Below are 16,103 nucleotides of genomic sequence, written 5' to 3'. Positions count from 1 at the left end.
AAGACAAAGGGGGGAGAGAGAGAGAGAGAGAGAGAGAGAGAGAGAGAGAGAGAGAGAGACAATCTGCATGTTGCTGCTTAAAACTATACACATTTTATTGAGTTTCCTAATATCAAATTTCTGCAAATTCATGCAACAAGTTTCAGTACGACAATACCTACTACCAGATGTAACGTCAGTCAAGTTGTTTTTTTATTGGAGCTGGGATTAAAACTAAGTAAATGAGTCACATATATAAACTAATGACATTATTAATGTTGACATTGATTGTCACCATATTCACAATCAAAAAATCTCTTTTTTTATGTAACTGAATTGTGCGTCGTATTTTTTTCATACTTCACAAACACTATACAAAGGATGTTTTAAACTCTCATTCATGGAACAATGTAAATGTCCAGCTGAGCAAAGTGACATTTTCATTGTTGTTAGCACTTTATAAGCCCGGTTTCCTTGGCAGTGCTCAAAACATTCTGTTTGTTCATCCCCACTTAGAAATTTGAAATCCAGAAAATGTCTTTTTAACACAGTGCTGCAGTGCAATATGTTTACGAGTGCAACATCTCTTGGGTTGAATTTACAACTTCCAGGCATCAAGAGATTGACAAGACCTCTCAGGGAGCAGGAGCAGGTTGTTGTAATTCTCTCTTTCCCTTGAGGATTTCTCTTTCCAGCAGAGCACAAAGTGAATCTATCTTTATGACTTCATTAAATATCGTTATACTGTATTGATATTCAGAGCAACAACAACCCCAAGCTCTTTGAATGGTTCAGTTGTACAGAAATGTGCATGTGCAGCCAGCCAATAAGATCAAATCTATTTAGGAAGCCATGCCCAGCTTTTGAGCGACCAGTTGGCTAATTAGCAAGTTGATACCTTCAATTTGGTTTGGCTGTTATGGCTAACACCATAGCAAACATAAGTCAAGATTCATGGTTTGAAGACATTCGCGTGGCTGTTTGCTGTTTATACTTGTCCGGATTTTGTGTATCACGTTGCGTGTCTACTGGGGGGCAGTGTCACATTTAGTCAACCACAATGTACCGAAAACATAGAAGAAATCCATTTGTTTTTTTCTTCCAAACTCAAAAATCTGTTTCAAACCTCATCTACAAGTCGTGCTCGTATCTGCAAAATTTTCTTTTCCGCTTCAAATCCGCCATCCAACAGGAGGTTAGACAATTCAACAAATCAGCTTGTTTGACTATGTAGCGCTGCGGAGACGTTTACGTATACCTACGGAGAAGCATAAATCAGGCATTACAGTGAAGGACAAGCGATAGAAAAGAGAAGGAGAAAAAAAGGAAAATGCCAAGACGGTTCACAGCAACCAAATGACCGCCACGGAGGGGGGGCTACTCTTGGTCCTCATAACTCTGGGGTCGCAGGAGGACAGCTTGGTAGTTCTGGATGCAGGAAAAGGCTGTGGGTGGGATGCGGTGGCGCTGGATCAGGTTGTGCTCCAGGTGAACGGAGACAAGCGGCGAGTCATCACTCGCCATGGCGTCGCACAGGGTGTTCATCGGAATGGAGCTGTGGCAAAAAGTGTGGGGGGGTGACAGACAGTGTTTAATCGACGAGGGTTCAAAGAAGCCCGTAATAGCCCAGACGTTTATTTTCCAGAATGATCAAAGGCGGCTTGAGGCTGGTCCTTGCATGGAGGTGTTTTGTTTTACTGTCCAGTAGTGTTGGTAACGCCTCGTCCAAGCGGCTGGGGGCCGGTTGTCCTGAGGTTTAGCCTAGAAATAATGTCCCGGATTGGTTTTAACGGTCTATTTGGGGTGATGTCATTTTAACTCTGAATCAGAATCTCTTTGATTGCTCAAATGAAACAGAGGCTGAAAAAAATGGGTAATTCATTATGCCAGTCCAGTGATTTTGTCTGGCAGGTGTGTTATTTTCCTCAACATTTCCAACATTTCATATGAATTAAGCAATTTACCCGGATATTTACTCTGAAACTGCTTATGGAGAATCCAAAATCTGATTTCTTTATTATATTCACCTTATCAACCAGGTGAGCTGGAGTTTGTAAGATTCTGAAATTTCCTGGTCAGTGATTGGGGTGACTTGGGGTTGCTATAGCGCGCCCTAGAATAACTGTAGTCCCCACAATAAATGTCTACAGTTACTTATAATTATAATTTGTAATTGTATGTATGAATTCAATATATAATGGATCATTTTAGAAAACTGAGTGGGCGATCAATTTTCCGCAGTGGCCGTCTGTTTGTAATAACGCTATGTGCTGGGTGCGGGAGCGTGGAGGAGTCTAGAGCTTATGAGTTTCCAGAGGTCCTCATCTCATGTTCATAGGCTATATGTTTAATTACAGTAGACTAGCAGCAAAATAACATTACAGTTGATGGATAGGGTGCGTTTCATGGATAGTGCGCAGAGAGAGAAAGACAGACAGAAAGACAGACACTCCACCTGATGAGGTTGTGGTTGAGTCGGAGGTGCTGCAGGTTCTTCAGCTGCAGCAGGCCGCGGGGGATGGAGAGCAGCCGGTTGTGGTCGAGCAGCAACTCGGACAGGGAGGAGAACAAGCCCAGGAAAGACACCTCGTTGATGCCGTCGTCCCCCAGTTGGTTGTGGGACAGGTGCAGGAGGTCCAGGCCCGGGCGCATGTGGCCAAACACGAAGCCAGGAATGAGCTTGACCTGGTTGTGGTGCATGGTCAGCTGCCGCAGGCCGCTTGGGAGGAACGACGGCATGTGCACCAGCTTGTTGTGGGAGAGGTCAAGCGATTCCAGCTTCCTGGAGAACGCCAGGGGGAGGAAAAAAGAGTACTCATAAAGAAAGCTCTGATACACCAAACTGATACCACATACCAGAGATATTCTCCACCTTAGGATGAGTAAAAAAAAAAAAAAAGATGTTATTCCATTTAGAATGTGAATGGTCTGGGAATCCACACTTGGAACCCCACTGCCATGTCAAGGGTTGGATTAAATTTTTTTTTTTTTCACTTTGTCGTAGAACAAAAACAAACACATTTTTGGAAAGTTCTCATTTTGTAGATTAACGTATGTAAATTTGAGAGATTTCAGTTGACCCTAAACTGAGATATTGACTTAGCCCTATATCTCAGTATAGTAATTAAAAGAGCAACCAAAATAAGGTCAACTGTTTTGGACAGCTCTGGACATGTACTTTTAGAGGGATAGTTATGCTAACAGCCACTGAAAGGCCTAACATATAATTCAGGGCTTTGCAAATTACATATGTAATTTCTGACAAGACAGGAATATTCCCCGACCAAATTAACTCCTAGTAACACATACATGTTGTTTTTCACCCATATATATATGTTTGTATTTTACATTTTTAGGTTTTTAATAAAACAACTACTTTACCATGAAGCAATTCAACATCAAAATACATAACAAAATGGTGCAGAATTGTAGTTTTTGAAAGGTTTATCAATAACTGTGTGAATATTACGCAATGTAGTTAATAATTTATTTTTACTCTTGTAGAAGCCACAAGTCCATATGATATCAACCTTGTTTAAAGAAAAACATGTTTAATTTGTAATGTCATGGAGACTACACTACCCATAATCCTAAATGTTAATCCTAACAGCAATGTTTCTGATTGGTGGAGCTCGCTGGTACCATGGAAATGTTTACTGCACTGGCTGATGGATACACAGGTGCGCAAACGCTGATATTTATATCCTGTTAAATTGTATCTATGAATGAAATTCTTACTTAGGGTATGACCCTATCATATGCTTCCCCATGTCTTCTAAACTAGAATAAAACCACCCCATTGAAATGAATTGGTTTAAATTTCGTTATATGTAGCACCAAAAAAGTTGGACAATCGCACTCCAGAGCACGATTCAATAGATACATTTTCGTGACTATGAACATGAAAAAGCATGAGACCAGGTTGAATTGATGTGGTTGCAATCATTTGCAAGACATGGTCTGGTTGTCCAACCATGGTGACATGTTCATAATTGGGCATATAATAAACGCAGGGTATTCAAAATCAGTGATCTTGATACTGCATGGTATTCGGTACTCTCTATTGGCAAATAAACCATGAGTGAGTACTCAGTACTACAGTAGGTGCGAAAATCTGAGAGCTAACTAATTTAGACTTAGCTACGTCTCTAAACTAACTAATTACAAGCACTGACGTGACTGTAATTGAGTCGAATATTTTGCACTTTTTTGAGTTATTGAGTCTCTTATTTTATACAATGTAGCAACTTTTAGAACATCCAACGGCTATGCAGAGCTCTGTCTATTTGAAAAACACTTCTTCAAACATTATTTCAGTGAGTTGACAGCGTTTCAGTTAGAACTTTTCTGAAAGGTCGGTTGTAGGTTTGACCTTGTAGGCTAACCAGTCCATACTGTAGCAAAGCAATGAAACAAGTTTAAAAGCATTTGCTGTAGCACTCCTCAGGGTGGCAGTAGAGGGTTGTAATGTAAAATGTAAATAAAATAATCAAATCCAAATTTTGTTTTATTTTCCATGTTTTCACTTATGTCAGCACTGGTGTAGTTAAAAGGATAGGGTTAGGGTTCAGTATAAAATATATAATATGGACTATAGGGCAAGCTTCTGTTTTTTTTTTTTGTTTGTTTGTTTTCGAAAAGGAGATTTAATGCATTTTGGGGAGCTTAATATTTGCCCCATCTGACTGCATTCAAGCACAATGAGAAGCTGCAGCAGAGTGGTACATTTATCAATAGAAAAGCATTCAGCGATGTTGTGCATATGAACAGTGGTTAGAAATGATGGGAACCACTATTTTAATAAGGCCTCAGTTGAAAAACAGTTAACCTACGTAAATGTCTTACTACTTTTTTTTTTTTTCTGGCCGCACGCTGGTTGTCATTTACAAAAAGACCCTCCTAATTTTGCAGTGGATCAGCGGGCAGTTTGCCTTTTGCCAACTAATGCAAAATGCTGAAAAAACATTTCGAGACGGTGGCTACCTTTAGGTAAAGCTACACATTGCATATTGATTGACTCCCCCTTTACGTTATGTTTTTGGGAATAGAATTGATTGTAGCTCAGTTGTAATGAATCATAGATAGAATTAGCTTTGTGTTTAAAGCCCTTTGTCTGTTTCAAATCCAGTATATGTTACATTTACATTTCGTCATTGATCAGACGCTTTTATCCAAAGCGACTTACAATTGTTCAAACAGCGACGGACGCAGCCATCAGGGGCAATGAGGGGTTAAGTGTCTTGCTCAAGGACACTACAGCATGCTAGCAGGAGGAGCCTGGGATCCAACCAGCAACCTTTAGATCACTAGACGACCAGCTCTACCTCCTGAGCTACCGTACCCTAGACATTTCATGTAGATTTTAGCGTTAAATTCACTGAACAAGCTAGTGTTACACATTACATTCAAGGGGATTTTGAGGAACACTAAATTTAAGGCCCCCTGCTAAAAACGAAGCCTGGCTCAGACTTACATCAGGTGAATCCACGCTCGGGGGGCTATACGGTCCTCGCGGATGCGGTTGTGGCTGAGGTCCAGCACTCTCAGGTTGACCGTCCTGTTCAGGGCCGCATGGACCACCTCAATCTTGTTGTCCGAGAGGTGAAGTTCCTGGGAACACACTGGCCACTTTCAAACTCAAGCGAACCCCCAAAAAGAGCAAACTCTCCACTGGCAGGACAATGACAGCGTTTGATTTGAACTGACTGAAAACGGGTGATCACCGACCTGCAATGGTTAAAACTTTTAATCAGGTTGCATTGCTAGCCAAAAGCCTGAAGTCATTGAGTTCTAGAACTTTTGATTAAACAATTGTGCAGCAGTGATGGGGCCCAATTTGGTAGCTTTTCATGTTGTGGCTTACCTTTGTCATAATTTGATGTAAACTGGCATTGCAACTAAAATGAAGCAAGTAAGTAATCCAATGGCTCACTATTCCAATGAAATTACTTTTCAATTATCCTGGGGATCATGTGGTTATGTAGTAGTCGACAGCAATTCAGAGATACTAGAGCCAGAGATGGTACACAGGGGTAGGGTCTGCGGGGTGAAACCACTGCTTTTCCCCCCTCTGTCCCGCTTTGTACCTGCAGAGAAGCAGGCAGGCCTGATGGGATGGCACGGAACTTATTGTCCTCCAGTCGCAGGTAGGTGAGCTTCTTGAGGGGACGGAAGGTCAGCGGCGAGACGTTCCCGTCGTGGAAGCGGTTGTCCTCCAGCTCGAGAGTCAGGAGCTTGGACAAACCTGAGCGACGGGACAATTGGATTTGTATGCATTGAAACTTAAATGTTTATGAAACATAAATAGATATCCAACATTACTATATATCAGTAGCCCGATAACTGTAACTCACATCTGGCCTACATGTGTAACGTCAACTTTAGCTGTAGCCTGTATTCGTGATATTCCTGTGAGACAGGAAAGCCATGAGGTAGATAGTGATAGACAGACAGATAGATAGATTTTTACTTGTTTGTTTTGTTAACCATGTTATTTTTATTATGACTGTTATCAAACATGTTCAACAAATACACTAAGACACGTGCTTAAAATGTGAGTTCCTGTTTTTTAAAAGGGACCTATAGAAGGCGCCCTATTACGCAAAACTCACTTTTTCAGCGCTTGTGCACATACATTTGGGTCTCTGATGGGCCTACTAACACGCAATCTGTGAAATAAGACAACTCAGTCAGTTTTTGATGAGCGTTCTAATTCGGAATACACGTCCTGAAAGAGCCATTCCAATTTGTATCCCAGTACTATGTATCATTGACATGTAGAATTACAACCACCCTCCATCTGGGTAACTCCACTCAGCTGGAGCGCACTTGGAAGTGCACTTTTGGCAGCAGAGACCAGCACAAATCTTTTAAAAGAAAGAGGAATTAATACCAACTCTCTGTGACAAAACTGCAGATGATGGAAATGTAATTATTTGCTGTGTGTGTGTGTGTGTGTGTGTGTGTGTGTGTGCGTGCGTGCGTATCGATGTTAGGTTACTGTACTGTAGGCTGTGGCGCACAATCTGCTCTGCGTCACTCCAAACAAAACTGGAGATTTATTTGATTCATTTTATTTTCCAACGTTTCCGTAATTGAAACAAAAAAAAAAACAAGCCCCGCCCTATCCCACGGTGCTCCAAGTCTGTGCTGCGGACACTGCGGTGAAAGTCAGAACAAACTTTTAAATTAGGCCTTGTAGATCTAATTCAGCAACTGGATTGCTTATTTCTCGCCTCATATTTGTTCAGAAACAGATCTTAGTGTACTGATAAGGTGAAAACAGTTAAAGATCACAGAGAAAGACGGAATGGAACCGAATCTGGAGTAAAGCTCAAAGCCCATTGGCTCGCAGAACTCGGGGCCTGGCTACTCATTTACATTTAAAGCTACAGAGACAGAAATAGCCCGTTTTGTTTTTTAAACTAGGTCATCATTTTTACAGGTAAAGTTTCTAGAAATTTTGCAAAAATAATAATAATAATAATAATAATAATAATAATATTAATAATAATCATAAATAACGCTGTAGGCAGTAATACACAGGGTCCAGCTTATTAGTTTTAGGAAAGTATTACAGTTTTACATTGAACGTCTTACATTGAAATCTTCTCACTGTGCTTAGTGTTTATTTCATCAGATTTTTCTTCAGTACTTTTTTTAATATTGTGAGTGACATTGACGACTCGATTTTCTGACAGTGGTTTCTTTATTGGCAGTTTTTTGCCAACTGTAACACAAAAAATACAAATAAAAAACTTTTGTAATTACTTTTCATAACAATAACAATACATCATTTTTTGTAAAGTTGATTTGAGTTTTTTACTTGGATTACATTTTCAGTAAGTTATCATGGAAATCAGTTTCCATGTTTTCCTTGATTCCAATCATCATGAAATACCAAAATGTTGTGATATTTCTGTGGGTAATTACCATCGTATGGCGTCTATCTTTCCAACGACATTTGAAGGATTTTTTATTTTTTTCTTCATTAATCCGGCAAGGTAATGTGGACCACAGATTTAAAATATCAATCTAACAGATCTACTGACATCTATGAGATAAGAAGCAAAATAAATATACACTTAAATTGATAGTTGGGTAATGTCTAAAGACTACAAAGTGAGTCCACGGTGCACACTGGACACAATCCAACTGGACATTCTCAATCTGAATCTGTACATTTATGGTTAATAATATAATGACGTCATAAAGTCTCTTACTGTTAATCTCATCTCGTGCATTTTGGAAGGAGATGTGTGACATGTCAGTTAACCAAGACCAATTGAATATTTTGGGTCAAATTTGTTAGGTTTTCCACTAATATCTGCTCCGTATGTGGATCAGTTTGGATGAAATTTAAACCACGAGATCCTTGTGACACAGAGGTTTAAATGTGTTTGTAGCCTATGCCGAAGTATGTGTTCCAGATAGTTTTAGCCGGGTTGGACTGTGTTAAAACTGCTCAAAATTTGGTCAGTTTTTTGGTAATATCTGCTCCGTATGTGGATTGATTTAGATGAGACTTCAACCACCACCCAGACCCCAGACCAGGGGACCACCCCTGGTCTGGGGTCCGACTGTGTTCGTGTGTTATGCCGAAGATGGTGTTCCAGATAGTTTCAGGCATCAAAATTACGAGAATTTATTCCAGAACAACAACAATAAGGAGCATCTGACCTTTAAAACTGCCAGGCGTGAGACCACTGAGCTTGTTATCGTTGATCTTCAGCTCCACGAGGGAAGGCGGAAGAAATGCTGGGACCTTGGTGAGGTTGTTGCTGTCCAACATCAGCCTCCTCAGTTTTGTCAGGTTCTGGAAAAGGAAAAACCAGACGTTTGCCCAACGTCGATCTTAGAGCCGTTCTTTAAAAAGTTGAAAAACTCCCACCTTGAAATTACTTTCATGAGAAGTCTACCTTCTCTACTATATGTTATAATCTATGAAGTATAATCGTGTGCGGTACAAATGTAAAAAATTGGCTTTTCCACTTTGGAATACCACAGTGTGTGCTGGTTCCCACGCAGCCGCTTGGCTCAAGCTGCCGTTTCACCCCTGTGAGAAATAACGGACACGGAAACAATTGTTGCTACATTTGAGTTGTGGATTTTTTCTGTTGACTGCGACAATCCTGTCTGGTCTGGGGGCCCGGCAGCTGAAATTCACCCTCACAGTGAAATTCACTGTGAGGGTGCCACATTGGGCAAGCGCACTTGATTCCACAAGACACAGGCAAAGGTTGTGCTCGAGTCGGTTTCCAGAGGGATGAAGGCATGGAGTGACACGGTGTTACCTCTTTGAATGTTTATCCTGTAAAACCCCCATCCCACACACACTGAGGAGAGGAGCCCTTATCATGACACATGTCCATCTGCTCCTGGGCTTGTTCCAACTAGCCCATTCTCTACAATAAACTGGTGTGTCTACAACCCTGTCATCTGTGTCTCTGTGCCGGAGGTCCCTTAACATGCCACCTGGGTGGCGTGTGGTAGGCGAAACTGCCACACTGTACTTTACTTGAGTTATTATATTTCTGTTGACTTTTACTTTTACTTAGCTACATTTGGCCCAAAAAATGTATACTTTTTCTCCCATAGATTTCCCCTGAACACCCTCGTTACTCGCTACAAAATAAAATCTGAGGAAAACTTGTAGCCAATGATCTTAGTGAAAGCCTGTTATCATGAGGTTCATGTTTGTAAATCATGAGTTGTATCTCACCAGCAAGCTAAGTGTAAACAAACACTCTCGAGCCCGTGTTCAGAGTTGCCAGGTCTGCGGTTCGAAGCAGGTTGTTTTTATTTGTGTTCGGGTTGGGGGATGGCTGGGTTTGTCATGGAGACCTGGCAAGGTCTGGTTTTTGCCACATTGCTACTGAACAAGCACAGGCATGTCCCAGAGAGCCACAACTATAGCAGCGTGTTGGAGAGTGACAACCACAGCGACGGCCTTCTTCAGCAGTGATGCTGCACCACCTGCACCAGCTACGACTGATGGCGACAAACACGCACAGGGCCATATTTACAACAAATGTTTTCTTATGTCCGGGTGAAAAATGGGTCTTACAGTATGAAATGTTGGTTCTGCTTGCTGAAAAATGCAAAAAAAAACTAACCCTAACCCCAACCAGAATAAAACCAGAGCAAAAATAAAAACTAAGCTCATAGCAAAAGAAAAGAAAGCCAGACTTTTTTCTCCACAATATTTACTTTTCTCTTTACTTTTGATATTTAAGTCTATTTAATACCATATAATTACTTTTGATACTTAAGAACATTTAATACCATATAATTACTTTTGATACTTAAGTACCTTTAATATCAGCTACTTGACTTTTACTCAAGTAGGACTCTAACAAATTACTTTCACTTTTACCAGACTATTTTTTTAGGAAGAGAAAACTAGTCTACTTTTACTCAAGTGTGGCTTTTGAGTAGCTTTTCCACCACTGTGCAATTCCACCACCGTTGTAATGGGGCCAACAGGGACTGTGAAGTGCAGGTACAATGCAAGACGAGTCAATAAACTGCTCTAAACACTGAGTTGCTATGCAGCGGCAGTGTGTATTTGGAAGTGGGTTAAGCGGGTACTGACAGGAAGCTGACTTGATAGACCCGTTTGTTTTAGTGGTCTTCCTTTTTTTTGTCAAATGCCAAATGACATTTAGCAACATTGTTTTTAAGTATCAGCGTCGAGTCGAGTCCAACCTGAAAAATGTTGACGGAGAAGGATGTGTCATCCAGCCTGTTCTTACTCAAGTCCAACCACTCCAGGTTGGGCAGGCCGGCCAGTGCCTTCGCAGGGATTTTACTGATCCTGTTGTCTGGTAGGAAAAAAAAGGCAGAGGACATGACACAGCATTAAAGTCTTAAAATCACAGGATTGGCAAAAGCCTATTTCCAGCTCTCTACTTGTCTCTATTATTTATTTGACAACTGTATTGTGGGGCGTGTTCAGCTGACGCCCCTGGAGGCCATATGCTACCTGCGCATCAACGCGCGATTGGCTGTTTGAATACGGTTGAAAGTTAGCAACAAAACAATTACATCCAATTTATTTTTGTTTTGTATTTGAAAATGATATTTTGGAATTTGCCTGGGCCCTGAATTGGGGAACAGGTTAAAGCGGTAATCCATAAAATATTTTGTAAAAACAATATATATATAATGTTCCCTATTTATATCTTAGCTGCCATTTTAAAAGAAACAGCCATTCAATGTATTTGTGTCATTTATGTGCTCCTCTATAGATTGTGTCCATTGTTGGTAGTGCACTAATCAGGCATGCTCAAGAAGTGAAAGAATATAACTGAATTTGGTAAACCAGCGTAGCTACTTGTGGTCCTTAAACTGTCGATATGGATGAACATCCACAAAAATGCACCCTCAGATGAAAAGATATCCACCACCCGCCACCTCAAGTGACCAAGAAAAATCAATCCATCAGAAGAAGGCACATGTTCAAGAAAAGAAACACTACCTCTCACTACTTGTCTGCTTTTTCTGATACACTGAAGTCGTTTACCTGCCAAGTAAAGGGTTTTTACCCCTGGGTCAGTGATTATGGGCATGTTAGCCATGCCGGTGCCTCCACAGGCCACCAGCGACTCGGCCAGAAGACACCCGGAAGGCAGCGATTCAATGAAGGTGGTTCTCTGGGGGAAGGTGACCACAGGACGACCCGCCACATGGGGCGCCGGCACCGGCTTCCTGGTCTGAGCCGCGGCCGGTCGGGGCGTCGTTCTCGTAGCAGGGCGCACCGGTGGTGGTCCCACAAAGTCATCATCATTGTCATAGTCGTCCTCATCAGATGCAGGGTAGCTGTCTCTGGGTGCCTTCATCGAGGACGCATGCACTCTTGCCGCTGGGGGCCTAGGGGCCTTATCCAGAACCCCCTGCTTAGTACCGGCTGGCGCAGGTCGGACTGTTCGTGCGGTAGGCCGCTGTAAAATCAAAGATGCTCCATCGATTGAAAAGGGTAGAAATTATATCACTTGTGCAACTAAAAGTAAGTGTGTATGTGTGTGTGTCACAATGCAATTTCCCCCAGCTGAAGCAACAGCGGCAGCGGGAGGAGCAACAGAAGTAGTGCAATGAAAAAAGTCACCCACTCACAGTCTTTTCCAGCAATCTTATGTCCTTCTTTTTAGCGGCCTGTCTAGCGGCAGACAGCTTGTTACTTCTTTCGCCTCCACGCACTATGTGTCTCTGCTCAGGAACTCTGTTTGTACCTTTGTTTGCGTCCTCTCTCTCGCTGGTCCCTGAGAAAAGAGCAAAGGTTACCAAGAATCAGTCAGAATCAGGATGCTGTGGGTGTTTTGACGAGCTCATGGTTTAAGGCATAGGTTTCATATTTTTCAACCCATGTCTTATTCAAATGGTGATTTCCATCAATTCCCATCATCGTTACACAAAGTCAATGAACACTTTTTTATACTGTGGGGGTTAAATGTCTACTTGCAAAGACCGTAGAATGTGTGTGTGTGTGTGTGTGTGTGTGTGTGTGTGTGTGTGTGTGTGTGTGTGTGTGTGTGTGTGTGTGTGTGTGTGTGTGTGTGTGTGTGTGTGTGTGTGTGTGTGTAAATCCTGAGAGGATCTTTGGATCTTTTGCGGCTGTCAGCGAACAAAGCCAAGTGTGTGTGTGTGTGGTGTATCGCTATCTCCCAAGACTATCTTTGAATGCTGAGGGATGAGAATGTCAGAGGTTTTAAAAGTGTTGCATATCTGAGGTTTGAAGCTTAATGCTGCATTCACATGGAATATGGCAGAAGAGAGACGATGAACCGGAAGTCATGTTAATGGAAAAGAGCATGACGAGACCAGCAGAGAAGACCGGCAAATGGCAACGGTACGAAGGATTTGCAGTCCAAGTTCAAATATTTTAACTTCCTGCCGTCCTCCGTGACGGCATTACAGCCGGATGTTACATTGGCGAGGAGCCGACTCTACTGCGCATGTCTGCTATGGTGGCCGGAGACCTGAGGCCTTTCTCAATCTGCGTTCTTGTCTGTACTTGTGTTCTTGTGGATTTCAGTCGCAGCCCAAGTACTGTTCCAATTCAAAGTACGATCAAGTACATCAAGCCAAGTCCAGTCCAAATTTATTAATTGCATGGAGGCTGTAAGGTGCTTGTAGCGAGGAAGCATACGTGGTGATCTCGCGTGGCTCTGTTGGTCCGGTAAAGTTATAGTGGTTTGAGCGTAGCTTTCTTGCTCAATGCCACTATTTAAATAACCAAAACAATGTGTTGTGCTCAGTACATTTGTAACTTTTCCACTACAATAGCTACATGCATTACTCATATTCTAATATATAATAACAGACACAAAATTATTTAGTACAATATATTTTATTTTATACTATGTACATAATCATAGCAACATATCGTCACGTTTTGCTGTGGTATCTCCCCCTCGCTCCCCCTTGCCGTTTAGAAAGTGCTGTTATGCCATGCCGTTTGCGGTTTCCTGTGTTCCATGTGAATGCAGCATAAGCGTGTGAAGCTTTGGCAGTATGATCTTCTCCCACAGCTTCTCTTATCCCTGCTCTGCAGAATGACACTCAACACTATATCTTATTTTCCTCCGAAACACAAATCGATATTCTCAATTAGATTCTCGTCTGTGAATGATCTGAATACAGAGCTAATCTTTTTCTCTGGGAAAGACTGCCTTCAAACAGACCACTCCATCACTATCAAGAAAACGACCGTATTGCCCTCTCAGACTGCCAAGAACCTTGGGGTGATTCTGGACAACCAGCTCTCCTGCTCGCCCATATTGCTGCTACAACTCGCTCCTGCAGCTTTTCCCTTCACAACATTCAAGGAATACGGCAGAGCAAAGAATACATAGCGAGAGCAGCGGTGCACGACCTAGTCCTCCACAATGGTGGAACGAGCTCTCCCCTTGTGTCAAAGGGCTGAATGATTGAATGAATGAATGAATGAATGAATGAATGAATGATAGAATGAATTAATAATTATATCAATCAATTAACAAATTAACCAGTTAATTGATTAATTGGTTTATTAATTAATGAAGCACACCTGGATCCCACCTGCACTGAATTGCACTGTCTCTAATTTTACTTATTCCTATAGGAGGTTTAGCTGGCTGTAAACTGTAATATAAAGTGTGTTTGACTACTACTGACAGGAGGTACTTGTACAAATCGACTTCGACAAAAGTGTCAAATGCTAAATTACTGAACGTAATGTGATCTAATTTATACATAATGTATAATGTATATGTAAACAGGTATATAAAGCAGAAGGGAGATGGTGTGTGTCTAACCAAAGCTGGTTCAACACATCACTGCCTTACCGGCGCAGGGCAGAGGTCCACATTTCACCTTCCCGTTTTGACACTGGCACACAGAACAGGGCTGTGGTGACCACATCGCTCCATCCAACAATGCCATTCCATTCACCTGGCACTGGCCTGACGACAAACACGTGTATGAAAAACCTCCATGACAGTGGAGAAAAATGATCCAGGGACACAAAGGGACACACCAATACAACACTTTCCCTGATATCCGATTTGTTACTTTTGATAATTAAAACATTACAGTTAGTGGTGGAAAAGAAAACAAAGTGTTCAGAAAGTAAAATTCCACTTCACAATTTGAGTCAACCATGTGGATAATGATCATGGATCAGTGCACGGGTGGAGCAAAACCATGGCAGGACTTTTACTTTCTGAACCTGGAATTATCAACCTCTGCGAACAGAAGTCATACATTGAACATTCTTCTGTGTTGAATACAAAAGCAAATAGCAAGCAAATATTTCAGTATTGCATGCATCCCTACACAACTGAATTTTGGGCAAGCTTCAAAGTTAACAAAAATGAAAAAGCAAGCACCCCACGAACAAAAACATCAGTACAACTACCGAGCCGAGAATTATACAGAAACTTACCAGCGAGGAGAAGGTTGTATCTAGGAGGCCGCGTGGGCTCCTTTCCCCTCTTGCTAGCTTTCCCATCAGCAAGCGAGGCCCCTGCGCAGACACACAGCACTAACAGGAGTCCAGGTCTGGTCATGGTGCACCTCTTGTTCCCAAAGAAGGTGGAAAAAGACTGAGGGGTACTATGAGATAGGTGTGAGGAATCTAGATTCCTGAGACAACTTCTTATAGAAAAGGTGAGGGTGGGGCTGGGTGGGAGACAAGGAAGGGCCTAAAGGTAGGGCAGGGTGGGGTGAAAAAATAGAAAGCATTTCCTGTCTCAAGTATAAAAGCGCTTCATTCACCAATCTCAGAGCACCCACTGACTCCAATTAAAATGACTTGCGCTCGCTCACAGACAGACGTCCACACAAAGGCATGTACGCAGTCACACAAATTAACACACACACACACACACATTTACATAAATCCACTCCTGGGTCTAAACTTACAGATTCCAAAGTACAACCTCCAAAATAAAAGCAGATTTAGTCCTCCAAGGCTTATGGTCAAACCACCGTCTAGACCCTTCCACTCATTCCCTTTCCCCCGCTCCTCGGTTCAGGCGATCTGGGCCAAGTTCCAGGAGGAGTGGACTAGAAGTGGGCAAGGGGAAGGAAAATATTGGGAAAACAGACAAGCTCTCCAATATGAATCTCCGCTAGCATGAAAGACCACTTTGTGGCCTGACGATCAGTAAAGGGGGTGGGGGTGCACCGCAGGACGGCATCTGAGAAATTCTTTCTGCGTGTCTTCAGACCTCACCATCGCTCTATGTTTTTTTTCCCTGTGCATGCACAGCACATTTTTTACCCAGATCTCCTGTGTTTAAACAGCATGTATGTGTGTATAGGTGTATTGGTGTATGTGTACAGTGATGGGGAAAAGTATACACTTGTACACACACATTTTACCTAAGTAAAAGTATGGAGTATACAGTACATAAAGGAGTACATATGTACATATGTCCTTGAAAATTCTACCCAAGTATTAAAAAGTCATAACAAAGACATATTTCATTCTCATTGCATCACCTCTATTGACATAAGATAAAGGTCTTTGTGTGGTGTTTCAGTTCTAGAGTTGGATCGTTTTTGCTCTGAATGTCAGATGGAAACTAAACTTAGAAATGAACCCTTTCCATAAAATGATTGTAGCCCTACCGCTTGAGTGA

At 41.9% G+C, this 16,103-nt stretch overlaps 1 protein-coding gene across 1 annotated transcript; it reads right to left on the bottom strand.

The window, feature by feature from the left end:
- Positions 1 to 113: 113 nt before the first annotated feature.
- On the bottom strand, positions 114 to 15,026 carry LOC307241321 (extracellular matrix protein 2; the record flags this gene model as incomplete). The annotated part of the gene is made up of 10 exons (XM_080015358.1): positions 114 to 1,534; positions 2,435 to 2,761; positions 5,453 to 5,589; positions 6,066 to 6,223; positions 8,659 to 8,794; positions 10,687 to 10,802; positions 11,504 to 11,921; positions 12,094 to 12,239; positions 14,304 to 14,420; positions 14,903 to 15,026. 10 exons carry the CDS (start codon positions 15,024 to 15,026, stop codon positions 1,357 to 1,359), a joined length of 1,857 nt encoding a protein of 618 aa, XP_079871484.1. The 3' UTR covers positions 114 to 1,356.
- Between the last annotated feature and the right edge of the window lie 1,077 nt (positions 15,027 to 16,103).

Source organism: Zeus faber (genome assembly GCF_960531495.2).
Source record: "Zeus faber genome assembly, chromosome: 15".
In the NCBI taxonomy this organism is placed as follows: domain Eukaryota; kingdom Metazoa; phylum Chordata; class Actinopteri; order Zeiformes; family Zeidae; genus Zeus; species Zeus faber.
This window is presented reverse-complemented; position numbering and strand designations above follow the sequence as displayed.